This window comes from Thermobia domestica, chromosome 6, assembly GCF_964235325.1.
Source record: "Thermobia domestica chromosome 6, izTheDome1.hap1.1, whole genome shotgun sequence".
NCBI classification, from domain to species: Eukaryota; Metazoa; Arthropoda; class Insecta; order Zygentoma; family Lepismatidae; genus Thermobia; species Thermobia domestica.
Window position 1 is genome coordinate 129,571,204 of NC_137459.1, and position 22,816 is coordinate 129,594,019.

Consider the following 22,816-nt stretch of genomic DNA (forward strand, 5'->3'; position numbering starts at 1 on the left):
ACACTCCCAATGGAATTTTCTGTCCAATTTAAGCCCTCAATGGCACTCGGGGAGTGAAACTGCTACATGTAAAAATACCAAGACCGTTATTAGTGTCGAATCATTAGCTTTTAGCGCCGCTAAGTTAACTGGTAGCAGTCCTGATGCCGTGTAAGTCCAAGTTCAGCCTCCAGTGTGGGGGCAAGACCCCTGAGCACTTCTTGGACGGAGTTGGAGGGGCAGACATAATAAACGATCAATATTAGTGTCGAATCCAGTTTTCACGGTCGCTTAAAGAATAACATTCCAGATGCCATTTAAGTTCAAGTTCAGTCCCCATTAGCACCCTGAGGGGAAGGGGGGATTGTGACATGTAAAAATAACATAAAATGACCGATATTTGTGTCGAATCCCTTGTTTTCAGGGTTCTTTGAAGTGAATAGTGATGCTCCAAATGCCGTTTAAGTCGAAGTTCATCCCCATTTCCAGAGGGAGGGGTAGGGGAGGAGAAAAACTACAGGTTTATGTCTAAATCGTAGTTTTCGGAGCCGGGAAAACATCTGACCCGTTAGAAATGACTTTCGGAAGATCATTAGTACCCACTGCAAGCTTTTTTCTACTTTTTTTTAACTCGTATTAATTTGAATAAAGGAGTATTCTGTGGGTGTACAGTCTTTTAATTTATGTCAACAGTAGAGTATCTACTGTATTTTTTTTCATTAAATTTTAACTGAAATAAATATTCTAGGGTTAATGGGATTCTCCCTGTGCGAAGAATGGTCATTTTATCTAATAATAATCAATACCTAAGAACATCCACGAAAGAACAATGCTTGAATGGATTGACCTATTTCTATTTAAAGTGATAAAGAAATTCATAAAGATGAATTAGTGTAAGATTTGAAAAGACAACTACAACAAAACGGTCCTTTAAGCTAAGCCCTCTTGGCCAAATAAGCAGTGCGGTGTGATTGTAAAAATAGCAATACTGGTAATAATTACTGGATTTCCTACAAACGTTATACGTGTCAAATTAATTTTCTAGCCCTATCAGTACTATTTACTCGCAACTTAAATTATTCAGTTTATTTTTTTTTTTTTTCTTTCAATCAACAAGTGGGTTACATTGCGTATTACGAAACCAAGTAGTTTTCGAAACTATGGATTTTAATATTAGAACCGAAAGTGGTAGATCTAAAACTTTCGGTTTTATTAGAGGGATAAGGTCCAAGATGGAACGTATTCTTGAAGATGCCAAATTCATATGAAAGCATTCCGCCTGTCTACAGTTTTCGAGTCAAGAGAATCAGATTTGAAATTTATGTTCTATAGATTTCTACAGCTTCCAGGTTTTCTATAAAGATAAGGGAGGAAATAAAGCTAGTCCTACGATAGTGAAACATTTGAAGAAACTACTACTAGCTATTTATTGTGTTTCTTCATGGCGATCAGTGTACAAATTAAAAACCGTTGAGTTTGAATAGAAAAATAAAAGTGACGTCAAATCCTATCCTTGGGACGATGAATTCATTTCAAGCAGCTTTTCGCTACCTATTACAGTATTGGTTCTATGGTGATCAACGTTGAACCCAAAAGTGGTTAATTTCTACCATCTTTGTTATGAACAGTGGCTTAACGGAGATTTATCTATTCTTGAAACGCTAAATCCATGTTAAGGAAACCTTTCTTACGCCACGACGGACTGATATACCCGTTCTATAAGACTTTCCATCCTTAAACATTGCATAGTTTGGAAGCCTAAAAATTCAGATAACGAGCTGCTCCTATAATGAATGCATTGTTTTTTATTCGAATGAATGTGATGTCATATAAAAAGTAGTGAATGCTGTCTTTAGCACATACCAGGTACTGTATTATGGAGTGATGAGTAGTATTACTACTACAGGGTTTCGGGAAGTCTATACACCAGTGAGAGTTCGATTAAATTCTTTCGAAAACAAATCAAGATCTGACGCAACAACCCAGTTTAAGGTCACCTGGTCGACTGGATTGCAGGAAGATACCAAGCAAGGTGGTGACAAGGCAGTGTTATAAATCTTTGCATACAATATTTCTCTATGGCCTTGAATGTTACGAATCAGGTGTATAAACACTTTCTGAACACCCTGTATTATAGTTACTTTCCTTTGTTTTAAATATTTAGTCAAGTATCACTAATTGATATGGATAGTCCCAATTTAGCACGAAATAATTTGTTCATGATAGATTCGAAATTCTCATGTACATCACTGGCCCGACAATTTACTTTTGACCCAGACTCCTAAAATCAACAAAATGGTCCTCTGAAAAGGCATAATCGAGCAGTTATCTAATACTTCTACAAGAAGGAAATTGCCCCAAAGAACCCATCTTGATATGCGTCAATCGTTGAGGAATCTTGCAACTTATGATGCTAGTGTAAGAATTTGAGTTGCACATCTCCAAACGTGTTCAATGTTCCTTGATGAACTCCGCTCCAGGGCACCTTCAACAGTCCAGACCCACAAAACATTGATGTTATCCATGGCATGGCACTGAAGAATCTAAGACCTCTTATAGACACCATTGACATTTTATGTAACAGTTACAACACCCTCTGACGAAGTGTTGAGCACACAAGTCTGTGGAAGAGCACGAAGAAAATATCGGCCCGACAGATTCCCAAATGTCTGAACGCTGAACACAGTCGGCAAGAAGTTGTGTTATTTTCAGGTATACTTCTCCCGTTCTTGAGTTGCAGCCTTGCCCTGCGCCGAAACTAAGATATATCAAATATTGACCAAGTTCAGCCCCAACTCATTTTGACTTCTTCCCGAGCAAACTTTTTGGAAGAAAACTTGAGTGGGTGCTCGCTTGTGAGTACATAATTTATCTTTATAAAGAGGATATAAGCAACCTTTTGCAAAGTTTGTAATTCAGGACATGACTTCTAAGCACCACCAGGTTTGAAAGCAGCACACCTCATTGCAACTTCCAAAATACTTCATGAGACGATTCGGAATATGGTGATGAACAGGACTTTGTCTGAATGGAACTACGTGTATTCTTATGATGGACTATCTAGCAAACGGAGATACGGTGACTGGAGTATACTACTGCGAACCAGAAGACTAAGTATAAAAATTAAGATCGCAGTGGAAAGCTGTCTGAATTCGTCTCATGCACCAAGACAAAGTTGATAGGTGTAACAGCAAAGTGCGACGAAATACAATGTTGCATCTGGTAACTTAAAATGATTTAACAGGAATGGCTATCGAAACTGCTGGTTTTTACTCCAGTTGTATTAATAGATAACAAACTTCTGAACCCTATTTGTTTTTTCCTTGTTCGAAAAGCGTGTGGTTATTTACAAAATTATGAATTTGCCAAGGTATTTTGTTCTGAAAGTATCATTATATTAAGTAAAGCGCTGAGTATTTCAAACAGCAAACTGTGAACTGTGTTTAGAAGTCTCATTACTCCCTCCTATTACTTCGAATGCGTTGTTGCCAAAATGACTAAGGTATTTAGAAAAATTCATGCATGCAGTTATCTTTTGGACAAGTGTACAAACATCAAGTTAGAAGTGGTAATGTACTAGATGCAAGATTTTACAATTATAGTGGAATTACAGTGTTCATATTATCTTTACAGTAACAGCTCTGGCACCATTCTGCAGTGAACACCCTAACACAAATTGAGGAGGCATGAAACAAGTTTACGTGTCTTTAGACTCACTCATGCAGTCAAAATTTCCTAATTCCTAATTCCTAATTTCCTAATTCAAAAAACAAAAAATTAAAGGCAATAAACACTAGTCCTTTCTATGTTTACTAGAGATGGCCAATTCCGGAAGTGAAATTTGATTCCGGAAATTTTTGAATGTTTACAATAATTTTAAGCATATGATTTTAATCATATATCAAGATTATTAAACAATACTGAGACTTTGGAGGACAAAATTGAGAATACATTTACTATGATTTAAAAATAACATTATGGAACCACATATGCAACATTTTGTCGAGGATTGCTTTTTTTTGGGGGGAAGGGGGATGACAAACACCGTAATTCCGTCACTATATACTTCTGTAGTTTCTGGTTAAAATAATAAGACACTGTTTTCAGAAGTCTCTTCTAAAACTAATTGAGCACAATTCTGGGAGTTTTGCAGAGATCAAAAATTATAGTCTATCGATGGCAGGTGCGTGATACACAATGGACTCATTAAAACGTCCCACCAAACCAAGTTTTCTGTTTCGAATGGGTTGTTACAGACGTACGCGGTCTGGTGGTGTTAGTGTGGTATATGACACTTTCTGTTAACCTGTTCCTGCAGTTTCTTTTGAATTGCTAGGTTCATTCACGCATGTTCCGATATTTCGTGGATGTTTAAAATCCCTGTTCCACTCCCACAATTATTTTTCCCCAAAGTCGACTTATATCACTTTTCCTAAGCTTAATCAAAATATAGTTAAATATATCTATCGCGATCACTACAGGGCCGTTCCGTGGAAAATCAATGCCCGGGGCGAGAGTATACGACGGCGCCCCCATACATACATTCCAAGCAATTTTTCCTATCTTTTTTTCCTTTTTACTACCGAATTTTTCGCCCCCTTACTTCGGCTCCCGGGGCCGTTGCCCCGCTCCCCTCCCCCTTCACGGCACGGCCCTGCAATCATAAAACGTTAAATGAAGTAGTTACCAATTCTGAGAAATTAGAGAAAACAGCTGCAGATAAGCAACTTCTCCCTAACTCGCAACTAAACGTGTCTCTATAGTCGAGACACTATGAACCTGGGAACCAATATAATTAAAACTGTTAGCGAAACGTCAACTAACACGCCCAAATGGTCACTATAAAATTTCGTTCTTTCCTCCCAGCTTCTACGCCCTCTATACTGAAACGAATGACATTCATTCTACGAAACCGACACCAGAGACGAAGTTTAGTATAGTTTCGTCAATCGTTTCAATGTTATGTTGAGTGGATCTAAAGAAACGCCCCTATCCCAGTTCCAGCTATGTGCGTCACCCACATTTTTCTGTTTTCTCTGCGGAAGAAAAATAATCTGATACCATATTCCGTGTTTGTTATGGACAGTGGTTCAAAAATTATTTATGGATGCTCAACCCTCAGCATTACCATCAGCCTTGAAAAGAGTTATAAACCAGGGTACAATTCCCAGTGGCAGCTCGTATGGTTCGGAAAATCAAACTGTAGGTTTAAGTCTCAGCCTCGACGCTGAAAACTACGTTCAAGTCCAATGCAATATTTCGCGCAGTTACATCTGGCGCTTTAAAAACTTGGCCCGACTGGTGAAAACGCATTTTCAACCCACAAGAGGGTTAAATTTCTTTATATTTACTCTTAGGAAGCACATATGAGTTAAGAGTAACAACCCTGTCACACTTCACTCGAACAAGACAATCTGAAGACAATAAATCGGTATTATTTTGCCTGTTACTGACAGTATTTCAAGGGGAAAAAAAAGACAAAAACGAGTGAATGGTACTTCAGCTGGATTAGCGCATACAAGTAACCTCTTTCAAAAAGAGTAAAAGAAAGAGATATCCAAATTACAGGTAAGGAAGAAATCAAGTTTCTAAGGGTTAAAACCAAAAACTACAAGCTGCGAGTTATTTGCCAGTCAAAAACTGGGAAGGATTACTAGTTCATATTGGAAGATAATATGAACATGATAAAAACATCAAGTTCTCTGAATATTCAATCACAACGGGAAATTATGGGAAATCTACTTCGGCCTTCAATTTCAAATAATCAGGTCCCTGAAATAAGCTTCCCTAACATTCAATGTAGAAAACATACCTGTACAGTGCTAATGCATGCCCGGTGAAATCTTGCGTATTCTTTTCTAGGCCAAATTTGTCGTACACTTGTTGCATATTTGTTGTAAACGGATCCATATCCTTCCAAGTTTTTGGGTCATCTTCTCGGAAATCTTGAACATAGATCAAGAAGTTCTTAAAGCGACGCTTCTCGAAAACACCCATCAAATCTGAAAATAAAACAATTGTTGAATGAAATACTTTTTATAATACGATTTACCACAAAACTATATGAGTTACCGTAAAGCTAAATCACGACCCTATCCTAAAAATGCTTTTCAAAACTTTATTAAAGAACTAGCTTTACTTTCTAATCTAACAACAAGGTTAAGAATGGAAGTGAAACCAAATAACTATTCCGAAATTACCCTACCCTCCCATGAGCTGTACTTTCAGCAAGGTTTGTAACCATGCATACCAAAAGCGAGCGCGCCAACTAATGATCCTGTCAGGGAAGCTTGTCAAAAAGGAAATCAAAAACATTCATTATATTTTGTTCTTAATCTACCAATAAAAGCAGATTTAATTAAAAGTAGCTGTCCACTTGTTTTGTGAAACACTGCTCTTACGATACTTTATCAGCTACGCGTATATCAAAATATCAAACTTAAACCACACCAATAAAGCAACGTTAACATTCAGAAGAAGTTGAAACCAACCGTAATACCACAAAATCCGAACTTGTGTTGGTACCTCTGGCTTTTATATATATATATATATATATATATATATATATATATATATATATATATATATATATATATATATATATAACGAAAATTAAGGTTTTGGAAGTGCATCAAATTTCATTAAAGTTGGTCAAGACATTTACTGAAAAAGTGCTGCAGTAAGTGTACAGAGAAGGCTAGGCAAAACCTGAATGATCAACATCATGTGATAACGTTCACGTTCAAGTGCACGATATTGTATACTTTGTTCGCTATTCTCATGTACAGTTGCTGTCCGATGCCGATACCGCCAAATTTCATCTTTCCAAGTCAACCGGAAGTAAATGTTATTTTTGTCAGTTCATGTAGTTTTATATAGTTAGTATATTATATAAGTGGTTAGCGAGGGGTAAGTTATTATTTAAGTACTGTACTACGGACTGTCTACGTTAGTTTTAAATTAGTACATGATTTACTGAATTCTCTAATGTGTATGTCCGCCTGAAAGTTATTTTCGATTTTCTCAATTGTCAAACCTGCATTCGATAGAGCATCAAAAACTATCTGAGAAAGTAAATGTTTCGCGTCACTAACGTTCGAGATATTGGACAAAAAAATGGCAGATTTCCAGAAATTTAAAGAGCCATATCTCGGAAATCATAAATTATATACAGATGATATTGGTATTGATCAGTACCTAAGAGGATGGTAAATATTTTGGTACCAAATAGTAACAGTGGCCATTGTCCAACTTTTCACCGGTCGTTACTGAATTCTGTGCCTGTTATTTGCGACTTTTTCAATTTTGAGCCCTCCATTCCATAGAGCATCAAAAACTATCTGAGAAAGTGATGGAATTTTTCGCGTCACTCTTACCAATTCCGAGAATTTGGCCGATTTTCGAAGATTTAAGGAGCATATTTCGGGAACCCTAATTCATAGAGAGATGATATTTTGCGAATTTTTTTCGAGTAACAAGAAGGTGCGGATAAAAAGATTTACATGTAGGAACAATCAGTTGTATTTCCCGCTCCATATCTCTAGTCTTTTTAAGTTCGCTCTGGCAATGCTCTTAGAGCATTTTTCAACTGGTTTTTACTAGAACCTAGAGGTTTTGCTAGTGTTGCTTTAGTTCTACGTCTTTTCTACAAGGCTAATTAAGCGTAATTTATTTGTTAGGATGTATCATCGTTTATCCCAGTCTTCAGTTCTCAAACTGTTTCATTGTTACATAGATCATACCATAAAATTCATAAATTGATAAAATGATTGTATGTACACAATGAACTATATTTGTAGATTTTTAAAGAGAACGAAGTCACTACACCAATACTCCAATGATAAATATGGTTTGAACGTTATACCATTCCCTTCACGAACCTCTCGTTACACTGAAAGTTTGATAACTTATAGATGAAATAAAGACAAGTGAATTTCGTTTAAGCGTGAAACTATGGAAGACTTCCAAACCATCCGAATATAATACACTTCGAAGTAGTAGGTTACATTTACAACTACTGGTTGTAATAGAGGAATAAGATCAAAGAAAAAAGCCTGTTCCTGAATCCATATTAAAAAAACTAAAATAAATTGCTCGCTCTTCCTTACTGTTTTTGTTCTATGGTGATTGAAGGTCGAAACCAAACATCGTTAATCCGGACAACTTCCGATCTGAATAGATGGTTAAAGAAGGGTATAAAACTTATTCTTCGAATAGATTGCAAGAAAAGGTGCTTCAGTATCTTATCAGTTCTTGCTCTATGAAAGTCAGTATTCAAACCAGAAGTACTAGTAAATTCAACCACTTCCGGTTTCGATAGTGTGCTGCGGGTTTTGATAATATATGTACTTTTGAAACCATGAGTCAATTGCAGAAAAATGTTTGTCGCTTTCTATTACCTTTTTTGTTCTATGATGATAAATACTAAAACCGGAAATGGTTACCTTTAACCACTTCTGGTTTGAATAAAGGGTTAATGGAGAAGACAGGGCCTGTCCCTGGGACGCTTCACCTATCATTTTTGCTCATACCAGACTAACGAACGGACAAAGCCGTTCTATAAGACTTCCGACACTTATGCATAGCATAGTTTGGAGGTTAAAAAAAAAAAAAAAAAAAAAAGTCATAAATTTGGATGTGAATTTAGTAAATGAAACTAGACGAGGAACGAAACAAGAGAAGAAAGGATTGATTGGGAAGTGAGACGAGACGTGACTCAAAATTAACGAGGTGAGACAAGGAAACTATTTCTCGTCTCGTAAACAGCACAACATTAGACCCATTTATTATTATATTGGTAATAGTACTCGATCTGTGTTACACAATAGACTTCCGAGTTCATCAAAATTTGAGGGTGTGCTTATTACAGTACATTTCTCACGTTTTTCTACAATCAACAGTTACTACTTATGTAGCGCTTATTACTCAATTGCTATAGGTGTTCAATCAGTGTTAAGGGGAGACGTTTATGCTTGCTGTGTTACAATTCTCTAGTTTCGCGGCAAATTATCTACAGTAGTGGAGTTACGGAAAAGAAAAAAAAAAAGTGTAGTGAGAAGGATTTCTGAAAGTTCAAAAAAAAAAAAAAAAAAAAACTACTTCCTTGACAAGTTGGTAAGATATAAGGCAACGTCGCACAAGCAATGACGGATGGGTTTTGCTGAGTTCTTGAAACTGTACAAAAGGGAAGCGAACGAAGTATACCAAAAAATCGTCCGTTTGACGTTCGGAAAATAAGGTACAAAAATAAAAAACAGTAAATCACCCTGTCATGTGCTCCGAGTTGAAAAACAACGTGCATCATGCTGCTGCAATATTTGTTCCACGGTTGCTAACAAATGAACAAAAACACGTCCGGAAATCTACGATCTCTTAAATCGTGCAAACAAAGACGACAGCTTCTTCAAAACATAAAACATGTGACGAGATTTGAGTCCTATGGCCATGATGTTAAAACAAAAGGGACAGTCACTCCAATGGATGAGAAAATCTTTGACAAAACCCAAAAAAGCACCACAAGGTTTTCACGTTATCCTTATTTCTTAATATACATTAATGACTGATTTCTCATGACCTAAAAACTCAGAATATGCATACCATTACGCCCTTAAATGTAAAATATATCCTAAAACTACACAGCTTCACTAAAGCTCTTGACTTCAGGTACCTTGGAACTACACAAGAGACTCCAGGTTCTCCAACAAAACAAAAACAAAAAAGCCTTCAACGAATATTTAATATCTCTAGCACTGAAAAAAAAAATGTAAGTTCGCTCATTAAATAATGACTGGTCTTAAGTTTCAATGATGATCTGAAGCGGAGTCCAGGGGAAAATTCTTCCGGGGTCATAATTTCGATTGTACCCAATGTGGGTTACCAGAGTATCTTCACAGTACTACTTTCAACTCTCGTGTATTTAGTCTTCCCCGGATATGAATAGGAAAATATTTCACCTATATGCAAAAAAAACTGGATTTCAGGAATTACTGCAGGGGAGGAAACAATCTGCGGTAGTGATTTCTATAATCAAAATGGATGATGCTACGACAAATCAAGGAGAGTTATCCATCACACTGAACAATATTCCTTCAATTCCCGTTATACAGGTTCGAATATTTCAAAGAAAGTTCAAATAATCTCGTAGCCAATACTGATTATATATGTTAGCAATATTTCCTGAACAATGAGTGAAAGACGCTTTAAAAAAAAAAAAAAAAAAAAAAAAAAAAAAAAAAAAAAAAAAAAAAAGCTTTTATATCATTTCGGTCCTAAATGTGGCCTAAAGCTAAAATCTGGTTCAAATAGGCCTTTACACGACCAGTAAAGATCGTATTTTTGTGTACACAAGAGTAAGAACTGTTTAATTAGGTATACAAAAAACATGCCATATTAAAAATATGACGTCTTATTAATGACCTCCAGAGATCATTCACTCTTTCATTCTGATGCACAGAAACATTGTCACCGAAAACAATTTACAACTTCAAGACAATTTTATCAGAGAAGGTGTATCTTGTACGAAATGATACTCTATGTTGAGAAATTCATATCCATCTTTACAAAGTGAATTACTGTCTCCAGCCTCTCGTTCATACTCTATCAACGGAATATAGTGAGGTGAGTTACATTCACGGCCTGATTTGGGCGTTTTACTGACTTACTTGAAGCTTCTGTCACATTAGCAAGAGGGCATCTTTGTCAATTCCCGACATTCAAAGTCACTTATTTATATTTAATTTCGTTAAACCTATCTTCGAGTACTGCAGTACTGAGTGCTCCCATTTTATTCTAAGTACGGCTTGTTAGCTCCATGTAAAATATTAAAATACAGTGAACAATATAATACAAACAATTTTACACTTTTCGGCAGAATATTTAAACCAGAAATCAACTAAACTCGTTAACTAGTGGAGATACACCTTCATGTGCTAATCCAAAAGTATTTTCTATATACACCTCCTCCCACAATTAAAGAACCAATATTCACCTGTAATAAAGTGCCACATTCATATAAACCTATTGTTCGTGTTAATGTACACTTGCTTTCTAACTCGGAACGTGAAAAGTTAAAAACTTGTTGAACTTATTGTCTAAAAACAGTTATGTTTCACTTGTGCATACATATATCAATATTAGTTTGTCCTTATATACTTTTGATGTTAATTGCACATATTATAGTATTATTTTTAAAAAATATTGTTCTGTAATAGACAAAGGCTAACACAGGGTGAGTCAAAAGTCCTTGGACACCCGCATAAGTTTGAAAATCGACGGGAAAAGTAAAAAGTGATGATGGGAACAGAGGTTTGATAAGGGGCCGCAACTTTTGGAGTGTCATAGGATCCTGCGTTTGCCAACGGCATACTGTTCAGCGACGAGGCGTATTTCACTTTGAACGGGGAGGTTAATCGACATAATTGTCGATACTGGTGTGACGCAAATCCGAACTGGGTTGACCCGGGTCCAGAACATAGTCCAGCGAAGGAGATTGTGTGGTGTAGTATATGGGACACCCGGGTCATTGGGCCATTTTTCATTTGCAACACCTTAACTGCACCACAGTATCTGATGCTGCTGCAGGACCTTGTGTTCTCTGCCACACTGAACGCTGACGGCATTTTCCCATCTTATTTTCAGCACGATGGAGCCCCTCCACACTATGGACTTGGTTTCCGTGAATGGTTGGATGAACAACTTCCAGGGAAGTGGATTGGTCGCCGTGGCCCCGTGGAGTGGCCGCCCAGATCCCCTGACTTAACGCCCCTTGATTTTTATCTATGGGGACATCTTAAGCAGATAGTGTATGCTGAGACAATTCGTGATCTAAGACACCTGGTGGAACGCATCCAACAAGCCTGTGACAAAATTTCAGGAGACATTTTCCTCCGTGTGCAGTCAGAGTGGTTGCGGCGACTACAGTTGTGCATTGCACGGGATGGACAATACGTAGAACATGTGTTGTAGCATTCAGTATCTAGGTAATTTCCCACCTTTGAACATTAATCTTTTTCTGTCTTCTAAACTGTACAAGATAGAAAAAACAAATTACATCACTAAATTCCTAAGTTCAAGCTAGTGTTATTTGATGTGTCATACGCCCCCATTTCCATTTAAAAAAATTGACTTGAATCCAAAATGGCGGATTTCAAGATAGCGGCCATGAATGACACTCCAAAAGTTGCGGCCCCTCATCAAACCTCTGTTCCCATCATCACTTTTTACTTTTCCCGTCGATTTTCAAACTTATGTAGGTGTCCAAAGACTTTTGACTCACCCTGTATATAAACTCGCACGGATATTTTTAACGGAAATGCTGACTATTTGAAAAAGCAGGCAACTCTTGCATCGAGCCCATTACTTGTAGCTGTCAAAGACATTGGTGAATTCGCGCATTTCCTAACGGAAGATTTAATACCCAGGCTCCTAGATCTAGCGTTTATCAGAAAACGTGCTCTCATCACAGACTCTGGAAGTGGATCATTATTCACGCAATTCTGTGGTGGCAACTACCAGACCAGTTCTGACCATCTACTTCAGATGGACAACAATTAAGTTTAAGCAGAACAACCTTCCATCGTATACACTTAAAAATATTGTATAACATTACAGCTTGTCAGCTAAGACAGTGTGAACACTCCATATAGCCACACACAAAGTACCGTAGTCCGCTCACGGATTCCTTATAAAAACTCACCTGATCCTAAAGCTTCCTTCTCATCAACAGGAACCTTAGATATTTTACCGCCTTTGTAGACATAACTTCCTTCTACAGATTTAAATTCCAGATACCTTGTTACTCCAGTGTGAATAAGAAGTTTAACGAGTTGCCCATTTGCCATTAAAAATTTAGGTATTAGGTCCACATTCCAATCTCTGAAATATAGAAAATCTCTATCAAATTTTCCTTTCAAAAAGCTGACATAAAACCCAAGTCCCTCCAGAATTTTGAGTAGCCACTTTCTCCCAATGGTAGTGTGACGTCATCGCGGTGAAGCAAGGACAAATATTGTGTACTATGCCAATGTTCCAGACCAGACCAGCGATTTGCAAAAGGAAACATTTTAAAAATGCGAAAAAATTAGACTATATACAGATACAATATGTACTCACCTTGCACTGTTCAGCACTTGAACAGCTTTGCATCCATTTGTATTCCCTTAACATTCCTCCTACAAAGTTCGTGTTTTTCTATTCAAAAACCGAATTCTGAAAAATGTCCTAGCCTTAGCGTATAGTTTCAAACAGGGTTGGATCTTCATTAGGAAGTGTCTTCCTTAGGACATGAAATAGTCGGCCAATTACATTCTTTTTCGGATTCAGTTTTCTTTTGAAATTTTCGAAATATAACTTCACTTTTTTTATTGCTTCCATTCATCCGGAAGAAGGTGAAACAAAACAGCCACTATCTATCCTACATTTGAATTATGCGAATCCATGTAACTGGCAGCAACCAAGTTCTTACATTTCTTTGCAATGTACAGCCATCTATCTTAAGGCTTCCGCTTCTCTTGTCATGTCATTTGTTTCTCCATCCAAATTGAGATCTGACATTTCTTTCAGGTCTCCATTTTCTGATACAATCTCTCCTGAGACAGAAGAATTGATCACAGAAGTGATTCTGTCATATCCCCAGTTGCTTCTACTGAAACACTTGTAGGATGTGGTAAACGGCATCCTAATATTAAAACGCACAACCTGTGTTTAACTTCTACTTGGAGAGGATTTTTGTAGAAATGTCCCATTCCACGGAATTGAGAGAATAAATTCTTCAGTGCATCTTAATTTTCTTGTAAGTATATACGTGATACCAATGGTCTTCAAGTTCACAGAAAGTTCTTTAAAGGTTACTGATAGAAACAAGTAGACCGTGCTGAAAGGGTACAGAGATTTACTTTTACCAATTACTCTGAAAGCTTTAATTGCTTCTTCAATTCGTTTAGTGCTCCAATTTGCTTTTCAAAATGTACTTCAAAACTACACTTTAGTGCGTTGGTGGCATCAATGGGAACAGAAGAATTCATGACATCAATAACAATTTACAAGCTGAAAGAAGCTGTACGCTGTTTCATTTTCTGGCGTTAGAACTTTCATAAGCGTAACCGTATGATGGAAAAACAGTTCCATTGCTGGAGCAACTTATTTTCCTGCAACAACGTGATACCAATCTAATTTAAAAAAAAAAAAATCTCCAATTCTGAAGAATCAAGTTTCAGAAGCAATCTCTATAATACCTTTTTGAATAGTTGCATCGTTCAATTCAAAGCCAGTATTCACGAAATTATTTCCCAATCTCACCAAATGTGGAAAATTTGCAAATCCACATTTTTTTTTCCCCTTTCTTTTCAGTCACCAGGTTCATGAGATATGAGTGTTGTGCATTTATTTGTAACTCACTCCATAGCTTCCGATTGTCACCACCCAGATTGGGAATAATTGCAACGACCTTGAATCTTGAGACTTCAACTTTTGATATGATTTCAATTAGTAACTTTTTACTCAGTCTTATCGAAATCCTAATACTCAGGCCGTTTCCATCCATCTATCAAGCCTCGAATCATTGCCACCTGGACATTGCTCTGAGGTCTTAAAACTAAATCATTCTCCTGGTCGTAGCACACGCACCCGTTAACGTTCATTTCAAACATAAGCACTGACAATTTCTCCACATCCATTAAGTAACGCCCTCGCACCGCAGAATCTTCAAACTGGGGTAAGAAAATGAAATTTTTGAGTTTCACGTCCCACGGTTATGCCGGTTAGGCCAAAGGAGACTGTGATTATGAGAAATGAATGAAAATGATGGAATGAAGAAAGTGGGAGGAAACGGGAGAAACCCGAGGAAACCCACGCACACCGTGTTTGTCCACCACAATGTTCACTTGGCGGGAGCAGGGTTTGAACCCGGGACCCCATGCACCAGAGGTCAACGCTCTACCACTGAGCCACCGAGCCTGAAACTGGTGTAAGAATATCAGAAGGTAACTAATTTTTAAAACCAACGTCGAAGTTTACACAGGGTAGGGAGATTCGAATTTGGAACTGCAGACTGTATACTTTCTCATTGTTTGCGCAAATCTATTATTTTGGCTTTGTACATATTGTCAGACTTCAATTTTTCGTTCTCTTCACGCAAAAAGGAAAACTCTTCCTTAAGTTTATACCCCTCACTCTCCACAGAACGAAACATAAGAGACCAAGAGTTATTTTTTCTTTCGGTCACAACAGTCTTCATCTGACTGCACCCCAATATCTGGTTTTCTTTTGCTTTCTTTAAACACCTAGCTTTCGTACGCTAATTTCTTTCATTATTCACAAGAACACGGTTCACACATGACACAGCTAAGTCCAGTTATGGTACAGCATCTCGTTTCAACTTTTCCTTGGGTGGAATATTTAGAAGCTCAGATTTTAAGTAACTTCGGAAACCTTTGTATTTCTAATATGATCGCAACAAACTTTTACCGCACAATTCGGCAGCTTATAAGCTAACACGGACACTACAGTAACTTTTCTCAACACAGGAAAATAATCACTTCACTGCGAAAATCAAGCAAGGGTGAATGACAAGGACCTTAAGTGAAAGCTGATTCCGCCATGACTTCATAGTTTCCTTGCATCTTCAGTATTCAAAGAAGGGTAGTTATTACGCGACCTTAAAAGAGGAAAGGAACAGTAGAGACAAAGAATCATACCATAGAACAATAAACATGTGATCGACAACATTTCTTAGATATGAACTATATATATTGCGAAGCTTTTATGTGGGAAAGGAAACCACCTATTTTGTACAGAACAAATACATATCACAAATCTAAGACGAAATGAAAACCGTGAAAAAACTAAACAGTATAGAAAATCGCTGTTCACGTCCACGGGAGTGAGTACTAACAAACTAAAAATACTCTGGAACATCAGAACTATCTTTTCTCATCTAACTACTTACAAAAACAATTAAAATCATTGTTCAAAAACTCATACATAACATGGATAATGTTATGAAGCAAAATCCTATTTAAAATCTGTACATAAGCAAAAGGTACTCTGTGAGTGCAAGACTTCTAAATGCATTGTATATATGAAAAAAGTGAATAAATACTTCATAAAATAGTACAAAAAAATAATCCTCTTCACAGTCACGGAACTGAGTTACGTACTAATACACTTAAATATTCTGCAACTTCGCAACTGCTTTCTCTCACTCAATAGACATTTCCATTTTTTTCTTTTATTACTATATATATATATATATATATATATATATATATATATAAAAAAAAGAGCTAGCTGATTACGGAGAACACTTCCTTTCGCTCATGCGACGGTTCTAACTAGTCGAAATTTGCGATTGAATTCCGGTCTGCTACTCGTGCGCTCAAAACAATGACCACCATGTTTGTACGTCACAGGTCGGTATCTGCGCCGCTCACTAAGGAAACTGCTTAGTGAATGATACGATGCATGCTTTTCAAATGTGTACGACGTGGCTAATAACACAAAGAATAAGAAAAGTAACAGAATTTAAGGTTTATTTAAAAAGCAAGCTATTTATTTATTACAAATTATTTGAATATACTTTAATATCTTAGGACAAAGTTAAAGTGTACTAATTTGCTATATTGACATTGTTTGCAGCCTGAGATAAGAAACTAGCTAATATTCTTTTCGGTCACCGATCGACCCTACGAAACTAATTTTATTCATTCTTAAGAAAAAAGTCAACAATATAGAAGTATAGTTATTTGATAGTAGAGTGCTAATTTCTTATATACAAGTCCATCGTGGATTCGATAGTTATGCGCTCAGGGGGAAGCCCAAAGAAATTAATACATGAAAAAAAAAAAATCTCTAAGTAAAAATAATCTAAATTCTTTACTGAGTTCAACACAAGGACGCACAAACTTATGATGATAATTATGTTCATGAGCATTCTGATAATCTAGCATTGCTACTATCGAACTACTTTACACATTAACAATATTATTTCATCATAATATCTTCGCGCTTACTGTCGTTTTCTTTAGCTCATGGAATATACTTGTAAATTGTTTATATTAGTTCATGTGAGCACTTACAAATTGGCTGAAGGGTTTTGAGCACGAGTTAACATTTAAACCAACAAATAAACAGATATGGTTATAGTGGCTTAATACTGAATAAAGTAAAACGAAATTTCTACCTTTGTTCCACGAATATGTCCTGTAGGCAAAGGGAGACTGTTGATTAATGAGAGTGAATGATAAAAGAATCGGCAGAATGGTCATGGGGGAGAAAACGTCTGAATCGCGAGAAAACCCACGGATACGATGTTGCCCACCACAAATTTATATGGCTTGAATTCGAACCAGGTACCACTCACACTAGAGGTGAGGGCTTCACTATTGATGATAAATGTTTCTGACATGTCATGACAAGTAATGAACACAACATTACGTACCAGTGAGTGAAACAATATAAGAGAAATCAATCTACTGGACGACACTTAAAACGTTTGCTTTTACAGGGCTCATAGAGGTCTGGTCTCTTGTAAATAGTTGAAAAGTGACCAAAAGCACAAGAAAAAGTGGCTAAAATCTCATCATGCCCTTTTTTCCCATGTCAATTTCTTCATCATGTCTCTGTTGTTTTGTTTCATCTTTTCTTCTTTATTTCTTCTTTTTGAGCTTCCTTCTTTCTTAGGTTTTCTAAGTATGCTTTGTAGTTACTGTAAGCAGACTTAACAAATGTAAAAAGCTTCTGAGTAAGTGGAACCAATTCTGGCCTATTTCCGAAGTTCATCCCAGACATTATATTTAACTTAGCACTGAGAGTTCTCAAAGCCATGAACTATTCAAATTCATCACCTACTCTTAAGAAGAACATACAAGAAGCATAACACAAGACGAATACACCGTATGATGAACCACACAAACACACACAACGTTGAGCGGAGCGTTAACTATTACGAGAGAAAACTAAAAGACTGTTACGATAGAAGAAAGAATAGACACAGAAGGGTTGTCAACCCCACCTTGAGAGCTTAAGCATCCACCAACCATCCACTATGCTTTCGAAAGAATAAAAGCTGAAGTGAGAATAAAGCTGACTGTTTCACATGTGGCAGCAAGTACTGAAGCTTTCAGAAGCGCAATGAGTAACGAGTTTCTGCCTTTTTTTTTCATTTATTTGTATATTTTTCTTAGAAAACTGCCAATGCAAAACAAATCACACGAAAAAGTCACTTTACCTTAAAAAAAAAAAAAAAAAAAAAAAAGTAACTTTAGTGACATATTTGAAAAAAAGGTAACTTTTAGTTAAAAAGTGACTCGCTATGAGCCCTGCTTTTATGACTTTTTTTTAGTTGTGTCCCTCAGAACAAAAAAACTCAATAATTTTACGATATAATACTTTGCAAATGTACCACCATATGCTAAACAATCATCTCAGATATGAGGGCAGGCTTGTAACCAAACCAAAAATGTAAGGAGGGGGGGGGGCGGTAGAAGTTAGGAGAGAGCTAATCAAACCATATTATAGTTTATTTGTAAGCCTGCCTTGAAAATTTTAGGGGGCTCCTTCCCGTGGATACGGGCCTATCTGAAGGGGAGAAAGAATATAAATAAACTTATCTTTGCATACTTAGAACTAGAGATGCAAGGGCTCAGAAAAAAAAACTGCTTTTTTGGAGAAAAAAAAAAACTTTTTTCTGCTTAGCTTTTTTGCTTGGGAAATTTTGGGCTTTTTTGAAAATTTTGCTTTAAACTGATAAAGCAGACCGTGTTTCGCTTCTCTACAACAAAAACTCATTTAATTAGTGGTTGATGCAGATAATAATATGAAACCTCGAAAATAAACCATGAATTTCAAAAACATCTTTTAAAATTTTTATCATATTTATATTATGAATTCCAAAGGATTAACCAATATATGTAATAATATTTTAAGCCCCTTATATACAATAAGTACTTAAAAAATGATACACAAATAACTAGCAAAATTTTATGTAGTACTTTTACTTCAAAATATAACACACACTCTTTTTAAAGCAAAATAAAGAAAAACATGAGAGAAATCTGCACATGAAGAGCTTCCGTTTCGGGAGGTTCTGTACATTCTTGAAATTTTTCAGTTAAGTTTTAACTTTCATATACATTGTATGAATATTTGGAACAAATTTTTCACTGATTGATCACATACGTAATAATCTGTTACCACCTATCAGGTCCTTCGGATCTGCAAAATCAGTAAAGCTCCAAATTCTGTAATGCATTGACTGTTCTTTAAGCTTGTGCAGAATCTGGAAAGTATCGAATTTTCTGTAAGTGGATCATATACGTAATAGACGGTTCATCTGAGCGTATGGTTTCCTAGGCTGTAAATATATAACCACCATCACGGTTTACCAAGTCCTGAAGGTTTTGGAATTTTTAACAAGTAATTTAAACATATCGTTACAAAAACTTTTTATGAAAGAAAAAAAAATCTATGGAATACATTTAAAAAAAGTGGAAGAATCAATCACTGTTCCAATTCACAAGAAAGACGACAAAATTGATTGTAATAGTTATCGAGGCGTTTCTCTTAACATTCTATTAATAAGATTGACCCCATACGCAGATGAAATTATTGGAGATTATCAGTGTGGATTTAGTCGAAATCAATCAGATATTTACCATTCGACAAATACTCGAAAAGAAATGGGAATATATTACCCAGTACATCAACTGTTTATTGATTTTAGAAAGGCTTACAACTCGGTTAGGAGGGAAACATTGTACAACATTCTTACAGAATTTGGAATACCGAAAAAGCTAGATTTATTAAGGGTTTAAATGAATCCCAGAGTAAAGCCCGAGTAGAAAAATGCGAGCTTCCATGTCGAGATTGCCCTGAACTAAGGATATGCGTTATCGCCGTTATTATTCAGCTTTGTTCCGGAGTACGCTATAAGAAAAATCAAATATAGGAACCAGGGCCAGTGATGAAAATTTTCCGATTCATATAACATACTCCACTTATTCCTACATCGTTGTTTAGCCGTGATGTGAGGTGGAAAATTTTCTTCTATATTTTTCCAGAAAATTTTCCGTTCTTAACAAATATCAGTGATCAAGTAACAATTCCACAGTATTCATAAAATTGATTGAATTTATGTATCTGTAGAAACGTTAAAAATTGAAAGATCGTTTAAAGAATCTGAAAATTGTCATGGCTCAGACAATTTTCTGTACTATGTAGGAACAAGTGAAAATTTTTCATGAATTGAAGAATTGTCTGTCCTGTACAGCGATGAAAATTTTCCGGAAAATTTTGAAATGGAAAATTTACCGATTCATAAAAACATACTCCACTTACTTATTCCTACATCGTTGTTTAGCCGTGATGTGAGGTGGAAAATTTTCCGTTCTTAACAAATATCAGTGATCAAGTAACAATTCCTCAGTATTCATAAAATTGACTGGATTTATGTATAGAAATGTTAAAAATTGAAAGATCGTTTAAAGAATCTGAAAATTTTCATGGCTCACACAATTTTCAGTACTATGCAGGAACAAGTGAAACAATGTTTCATAAATCGAAATATTTTGTGTCTTGTATGCAAAAATTGAAAATCTTTGTATGAGTCGGAAATTTTTCATCATTTGGAGCAAAAAGTAAAAACTTTTTGTGAATCGAAAAGTTTTATTGCTCTGTAGAAACAAATGTAAGGAATTTTCATGAATCGGAAAATTTTCATCACGATGTACAAATAAGTGAAAACACTTTTCATAATCCAGACAGTTTTGGATATTATGTATAGTGATGTTAGGTGCAAAATTTTCCACTATATTTAACTGCATATTGAGATATACAATTCCTGTAGAGGAAAATTAGACAGCTACAAATTATAATTTTCCAATTAGATTAGGGAACCAGAAAATTTACTAATATTTCGAGTTGGGAAGTAAAAATTTACATAGTGTTTTTCTCTACTTCTTCAATTTTTCCATATAAGACAGAAAATATTTCGATTCAGGAAAAATTGTTTAACTTGTTCCTACATAGTACTGAAAATTGTCTGAGCCATGAAAATTTTCAGATTCTTTAAACGATCTTTCACTTTTTTACATTTCTGTACATGAATTCAACCAATTTTATGATTGCTGAAGAACTGTTACTTGATTACTGATATTTTTTTAGAACGGAAAATTTTCCGAAATGGAAAATTTTCCACCTCACATCACTAACCAGGGCTTAAATTTGAATGGTATTCACCACGTTATGGTGTATGCTGATGATGTAAATCTGATAGAACAATCGAAAGAAATGCAAAGGCCTTATTAAACGCTTGCAGGGACATGAGTAAATGCAAAGAAATCTAAATACAAGGAAGTTCACAAGGATCGTAATACGGCAAATTATGAATGCGTTAAAACATCAATTATTACTTTCGACACAGTGGATACTTTCAAATATCTTAGATCAGACCAAAGTCATACCCACAAAGAAATAAATTCTTATTATTCAGTTCAAAATATTTTATCGTCGCGAATTTTGTCGAAGAATTTAAAGCTTAAAATATATAAAATGGTAATCATGCCTGTTATGCTTTATAGTTGTGAAACATGGTCGCTTACGCTGAGGGAAGAACGCAGACTAAAATTATTTAAGAATAAAATTCTGAGTTCAAGCCCAAGAGGAACGGGAATGGGGAATGGCGGAAACTTCATAAGGAAAAACTACACAATTTATACGGTTTGCCAAACATCGTTCGAGTCATCAAGTCTAGGAGGCTCAGGTGGGCAGGTCATGTAGCTAGAATGGAAGAAGTAGAAACGCTTTCAAAGTCTTGACTGGAAATCCAATCGGCAAACGTCCATTAGGAAAACCTAGGCCCAGATGGGAGGACAATATTAAGATGGGTCTAGCAGAAATAGGAATGCAGAGTAGAAACTGGATTGAATTGGATAAGGACAGAAGTCAATGGAGAGCTTTTGTGGCCATAGAGAAAGAGAGACAGTACATTTAAGTTAAGCACAACTGCACAACAAACGTGAGTGAGTGTTAGCTTTCGCGCTTCTATCGTGAAGTCCGGGATTCAACCCCGCATTCGGCCATTTTGACAGAAGTTTTTCTTAATTCCATCTGTGAATGTAGAGATAGTGCGTGTACTGTGAGTCCTGGCCGACTTCCTTTCTAATAGTTTTTAAATCTTTGTTACCAGCAGTGATGGATTTGCGAAGAGGATTAGGGTGGGGATGTCTTTCGGATTGAAGCCTCTACCCCGAAATTACGGAATTTCTAAAACAAACTGAATATTAATTGCCTTTATTCATAAACTTCAAGCTGTCCTCAAATAAAGAAATATGAATTTTTAGGACAACTAAGCATTAATAAGAAAAGACCCTCCCAAAATACTTTTCTAAGTCCGCCACTGATTATCAGTATAAAATAGTCTTCAAGGTTGTATCTGGAAGATTATAGCTGAATATACAAACGAAACGAAATATTTGTTATGCCTGTACTCATAAACTTAAGCTCCTCTTAAATAAAAGTTAGGAATTTTTAGAAAAACCAAATATTATTCACAAAAACCCCTCCCAAATATTTTTCTAAACCCGATACTGATTATTTCTATCAAACTGTATTCAAGGTTGTGTCCGGAAGATTGTTAAATCATTGCACAGCTACAGTATAACGGAAATGTGGAAATACGCTCTGACAGATATTTTGAAAAACGTACGCTCTGATGGATATATTGAAAAACATGAGTTTAATTATGTGCTAGAAGCTAGAGTACTAAGCTCTAAGAAGTGAAACACGGATGACTAAAAAGAAATGATCTAGAGAAGAAAAAAAAAATATCGATAATTCAGAAGTT

The 22,816-nt window shown here is 36.0% G+C and overlaps 1 protein-coding gene across 1 annotated transcript in view; it reads right to left on the reverse strand.

Moving 5' to 3' along the window:
* Positions 1 to 22,816, reverse strand: part of Gdi (GDP dissociation inhibitor) — a 106,049-nt gene that overhangs the window by 64,703 nt on the left and 18,530 nt on the right. Inside the window, exons 3-4 of the mRNA XM_081762086.1 lie at positions 12,674 to 12,852; positions 5,792 to 5,981 (exon numbers count right to left, since the gene is read on the reverse strand). Coding sequence (XP_081618212.1) covers positions 5,792 to 5,981; positions 12,674 to 12,852 — 369 coding nt within the window. The remainder of the gene's footprint in view (positions 1 to 5,791; positions 5,982 to 12,673; positions 12,853 to 22,816) is intronic.